The following is a 5,979-nucleotide window of genomic DNA, read 5'->3' as shown; positions in this document are numbered from 1 at the left end:
ACTTCCTAGTTAATAAAGAAAACACTAAAATCTTCCAGCTAAAGTTAGAAAAGCAGCAGGTATCCATCCTGTTCTCTGTGATGCTTTTTTTTTTTTCTTTTGAGCTGGGGTCTCATTACACTGCCCAGGCTGCAGTGCAGTGGTACCATCATAGCTTGCTGCAGCCTCGACCTCCTGGGCTCAAACGATCCTCCTGCCTCAGCCTCCCAAGTAGCTGGGACTACAGGTGAGAGCCACCACAGCCGGTTATTTTTTTTACTATTTTTTTGTAAAGATGGGGTCTTGCTGTGTTGCCCCGACTGGTCTTGATCTCCTGGGCTCAAGTCATCCTCCCACCCCGGCCTCCCAAAGAGCTGGGATTCCAGGAGCGCGCCACCACAACCAGCTAATTTTTGTATTTTTTATAGAGATGGGGTTTCACCAGGTTGCCCAGACTGGTCTTGATCTCCTGGGCTCAAGTCATCCTCCCACCCCGGCCTCCCAAAGAGCTGGGATTCCAGGAGCGCGCCCTGTGTCCTTTAACATGTTATTGGAGATATTATCCAACGTGGTCAGATAAATAACTACAACAGATACAAGAACTGCAGAGGGAGAGTCAAAATATATTTTGCAGATGACATGATGGTATGCCAGGAAAAAACTAACAACATCAACATTAAACAAATCCAAGAAGAGAATTCAGGAAGGTAGTCGGAAAATTCCGAAGCAAATATCAACAGCTTCCATAAATACAGAAACAATTGGCAGCTTAAAAAGGCACGGGAAGAGACAAGTCCTGCTGATAATACAGAAACAACAGCAACACTGAAATGAGGCTTGGTCATCGAGAGTGTGCAAAGCCTCTATCAGGAAACCCTTAGGGCCCTCTGTAAAGACATAAAAGTAGAGCTGAGGCCACGGCAAGATGCCCTCGGGTCTCGGTGAGAACGTCATGCCACCATGGTTTTGGAGGTGCCCGTGGAGTCTTCCCTGAAAACACACAGTGAGCCGATTGTGCCACGGCACTGCAGCCTGGGCAATGCAGTGAGACCCCAGCTCGAAAATAAACAAACAAATAAATAAAAGCATCACAGATTGCAGAGTAGATCCTTGCTGCATTTCTAACTTTAGCGAGAAGAGTTTCGTGTTTTCCTTATGGGCCGGGAAGCTGGCATTGGAGCTGAGAAATCTGTATGTACCCACACAGACACCCCCGCACACAGACAGCAGGTTGCAACAGTCACCAGACACCACCCACCCGGTACCTCTGCAGATGGACAACATGTTTCGCAAGATCCGGCTTCCTCGGGCTTTTGGGTTTTCACAGCCTGTGACTCAGCATGATCAGAAAACCAGCTGGACGCTCCTTCGACCCAATGCCTCGCCCTCTCTTTTTTCACAGGTGTGGGGCACCTACACCGTCGTCTGAAAACCTTCCTCCACTTTCTTCTGCCAGCGCCTGTTTGACCCTTCACACAAGAGTTTCCCTAGTAAATCTCTGGCCCATCACTTTCCTTCTTGGTGTGTGCTTCTCAAAAGACACAAACTGGTCAGGCGCAGTGGCTCCTGCCTGTCACCCCAGCACTTTGGTAAACCAAAGACAGGCAGATCGTTTGAGCCCAGGAGTTCAAGACCAGTCTGGGCAACATGGTGAAGCCCCATTTCCATAAAACAGAAAAAGGAACAAAAAAATTAGCCGGGCCTGGTGGCACACGGCTGTCATCCCAGCTACCCGGGAGGCTGAGTTCAGAGGATCACGTAAGCCTGGGAGGTTGAGGCTGTGAGGAGCTGTGATCATGCCATGGCACTCCAGCCTGGGTGACCGACTGAGACTGTCTCAAAACAAAACAAAACAAAAAAGACGGCCAGGCGTGGTGACTCACAATCCCAGAACTTTGGGAAGCCGAGGCGGGAGGATCACGAGGTCAGGAGATCAAGACCATCCTGGCTAACACGGTGAAACCCCGTCTCTACTCAAAATACAAAAAATTAGCCAGGCGTGGTGGCGGGCACCTGTAGTCCCAGCTACTCAGGAGGCTGAGGCAGGAGAATGGTGTGAACCAGGGAGGCGGGGATGGCAGTGAGCTGAGATTGTGCCACTGCGCTCCAGCCTGGGTGACAGAGCAAGACTCCGTTTCAAAAAAAAAAAAAAACAAACAAACAAACCAAACTTTGTCCAATCCAGAGTTGACAGACACCTAAGTTTGATTCCATGTCTTTGCTATTACGAATAGTGCTGCAATGAACACACAGTCTATGCGTCTTTTTGGCAGAATGACTTACTTTCCCTTAGGTAGATACCCAGTAATGGGATTGCTGGCTCAAACGGTAATTCAATTCTTAGTAAAATGTGGTGCATCTATACGATGGAATACTACGCACCCATTAAAAAGCATAAAATCATGTCCTTTGCCGCAATAGAGATGCAGGTGGACGCCGTTCTCCTACGTGAATTAACTCAGAACCAGGAAACTAAATACCACACGTTCTCACTTCTTACTGGGAGGTAAACATCAAGTACACATGGCCAGAAAGATGGGAACAAGAAACCCTGAGGAATTCAATGGGGCAAGGAAGGGATAGGGCAAGGGTTGAAAAACTATTGAGTGCTATGCTCACTACCTGGGTCATAGGATCCTTGTTGTCCAAACCTCAGCATCATGCAATATACCCAGGGAACACACCTGCACATCTACCCCCTGAATCTAAAATAGGAGTTGAGGCCGGGCGCAGCGGCTCACACCTGCCATCCCAGCACTTTGGGAGGCCAAGGCGGGTGGATCATGAGGTCAGGAGTTCGAGACCAGCCTGGCTAACATGCTGAAACCCCATCTCTACTAAAAATATAAAAATACAAAAATTAGCCGGGTGTCATGGTGTGCATCTGTAATCCCAGCTACTCGGGAGACTGAGGCAGGAGAATCGCTTGAACCCGGGAGGCGGAGCTTGCAGTGAGCCGAGATCACGCCATTGCACTCTAGCCTGGGTGACAGCGCGAGATTCCATCTCAAAACAAAAAAAAAATTTTTTAATTTAAAAAATAAAATAGAAGTTGGAGGGGGAAAAAAAAGATCTAAGCTGATACAACCCTAAAGGTGTCAGAATGACCCAAGTCGATACGCAAATTTGATGTGATCCAATAAAAATAGTTCACAGAATTTCTTTTAGGCAAACTGGACGAGTCGATTCTGAAATTGCTGTGGGGAAAAGAATTGCAAATGAGGCGGCAAAGAGGAAGATTCTGATATGTATAAAGACTGAGAACACCCAGCCCTGTAGGAGATGAACATTTGAGAAGCCTCTATAATTAAACGGGAGGTACCACAGCCATTAATGGAGCAAGGAACAGGGTACAATTTCCAGAAATAGGCCAACTGCACGTGGAAATTTAGTATACGACAAAAGGGGCAAAAGATGAGTGTTTTAATAAACGGTGTTGGGGCACGCGACGCCACATTAGGAAAGAGATAAAATTAGAGCCAGACCTCACAGTGTGCATCAGAGTGAACTCCAAGACAAAAACAAAGTTAAACCATGAGAAGATTCCAAGAAAGCAGGAATCGTTACTTTAACCTCCGCAGAAGGAAAAGGCTTCCTAAGCAAAAATTTAGAAAGGTGGTTAGATAAATGTCACTATTAAAAAAACTACGTGATTAAAACACAGGCCGGGCAGTGGCTCACGGCTGTAATCCCAGCACTTCGGGAGGCTGAGGTGGGGGTATCGCTTGAGGCCTGAAGCTCAGGACCAGCTTGGGAAACAGAGAGAGGCCTCATCTCTACAAAAAACTTTAAAAATTAACAGGCGTGGCAGTGCGTGCCTGTAACCCCGGCAAGTTAGGAGGCTGGGATGGGAGGATCGCTTGAGCCCAAGAGATGGGGGCTGCAGTGAGCCAAGATCACGCCACTGCACTGTAGCCTGAGTAACAGAACAAGACATTATCTCAATATCAAAAAAAAAAAAAAAACAAAAAACAAATCTCCATAAGCAAAGTAAAAAATTAATAATGAACTGGGAAAAAATTTGCAACTTCTGTCGGAAATATTAACAGCTATTTTTCAGATATCTAAAAGGTTCAACTCCAGAAAAACCCCAAACATGCTACAAAAAAAGACAAAAATATCAGTTTATATAGAGAACAGACTCAAATGGCCCTCAACACGTATGTTCTCCTTCATATCTAATACCTAATTCAGACTGTAATGAAATACTATTTCTTTTTTTTTTTTGCTTTAAGTCCTACGATACGTGTGCAGAACGTGCACGTTTGTTCCACAGGTATACACGTGCCATGGAGGTTTGCAGCACCCATCAACCAGTCATCTACGTTTCAAGCCCTGCATGCATTTAGGTATTTGTCCTAAGGCTCTCCCTGCCCTTGTCCCCCGCCCCCCAAGAGGCCTGGGTGTGTGACGTTCCCCTCCCTGTGTCCATGTGATCTCATTGTGCAACTCCCACTTATGAGTGAGAACATGCGGTGTTTGGTTTACTGTGTGAGTTTGCTGAGAAGGATGGTTTCCAGCTTCATCCACGTCCCTGCAAAGGACATGAACTCATCCTTTTTTATGGCTGCGCAGTATTCCATGGTGCATTTTTCTAACTTATTTATTTATTTATTTATTTATTTTTTAGACAGAGTCTCGCTCTGTCGCCCAGGCTGGAATACAATGGCACAATCTCAGCTCACTGCAACCTCCGCCTCCTGGGTTCAAGCGATTCTCCTGCCTCAGCCTCCCAAGTAGCTGGGACTACAGGCGCCCATCACCACGCCCCGGCTAATTTTGTTTTTGTGTTTTTAGTAGAGACGGGGTTTCGCCACGTGAGCCAGGCTGGTCTCGGTCTCCCACCTCAGCCTCCCAAAGTGCTGGGATGACAGGCGTGAGCCACCGCGCCCGGCCCCATGGTGTCTATGTGCCACATTTTCTTTCTCCAGTCTATCACTGATGGGCATTTGGGTTGGTTCCAAGTCTTCACTATTGTAAATAGTGCTGCAATAAACATATGTGTGCATGTGTCTTTAGGGTACAATGGTAATGGGATTGCTGGGTGACACAGTAGAAGATCTCCCCATGGCGTCTGCACACACTCAGGATGGATTCTGCTAGAAGGAATTGCTACTTTCGCCTGAGTTTAGTTCCTGGGAAGATGCTCCACACGAATGAAAAGTCTATTCTCTTCCGACGTATTTACGGCTGCTACGGTTTGGACAAAAACTTTCCGGAATGGCACTGCAGGCAGGAACGTTAGATCCAACTCAATCTTCCTTTTATAGATACAAGATGTTGAGGACTCAATTATCCCAGAGAGAGGAGGGGAGTGGGGGTCCCCCAACGTGGCAACCCAGAACCTCATTTCCCATGGTTCTTGCTGCAAATCATGCTCTCACCCCTTACCTACTTAGCCTCCATTTGTCCCTGGTTAAAATGCAGGGGAACAGGTTTAGGATGCACTGTATGCAGTGGGAAAGGCTGCCTGTATAAGGTCAGGACCACCACATGCTCTCGGCTTTACATGGATGAAATATGTCACAGCTCTGACTGCCAAAAGCAGACAATAGCCTATTCTTTTTTTTTTTTTTTGGAGACGGAGTCTTGCTCTTGTCACCCAGGCTGGAGTGCAAAGCCACGATCTCAGCTCACTGCAACCTGCAACCTCCAACTCCCAGGTTCAAGCGATTCTCCTGCCTCAGACTTCCAAGTGGCTGGGATTACAGGCGCCCGCCACCACGCCCGGCTAATTTGTTCTTGATATTTTTAGTAGAGACGGGGTTTCACATGTTGGCCAGGCTAGTCTCGAACTCCTGACCTCATGATCTTGAGTACATAGTCAGTCCTCATCTGTCACGTCAAACCAAGGCTAAGGGCCGGGCGCGGTGGCTCTCGCCTGTAATCCCAGCACTTTGGGAGGTGAAGGCGGGCAGATTATGAGGTCAGGAGATCGAGACCATCCTGGCTAACAGTGAAACCCCGTCTCTACTAAAAATACAAAAAATTAGCTGGACG

General features: G+C 47.3%; 1 protein-coding gene across 1 annotated transcript in view; it reads right to left on the bottom strand.

The window, feature by feature from the left end:
* DHRSX (dehydrogenase/reductase (SDR family) X-linked) overlaps positions 1–1,263 on the bottom strand; it is a 322,723-nt gene extending 321,460 nt beyond the window's left edge. Inside the window, exon 1 of the mRNA XM_011972124.1 lies at positions 1,106–1,263. Within this exon, the coding sequence (XP_011827514.1) occupies positions 1,106–1,263 (158 nt within the window). The remainder of the gene's footprint in view (positions 1–1,105) is intronic.
* Positions 1,264–5,979: the final 4,716 nt, after the last annotated feature.

The sequence above is a fragment of the Mandrillus leucophaeus genome, unplaced genomic scaffold (assembly GCF_000951045.1).
Source record: "Mandrillus leucophaeus isolate KB7577 unplaced genomic scaffold, Mleu.le_1.0 Scaffold127, whole genome shotgun sequence".
Lineage (NCBI taxonomy): Eukaryota > Metazoa > Chordata > Mammalia > Primates > Cercopithecidae > Mandrillus > Mandrillus leucophaeus.
Note: the sequence above shows the minus strand (reverse complement) of the source record. Positions and strands in the feature narration are given on the sequence as shown.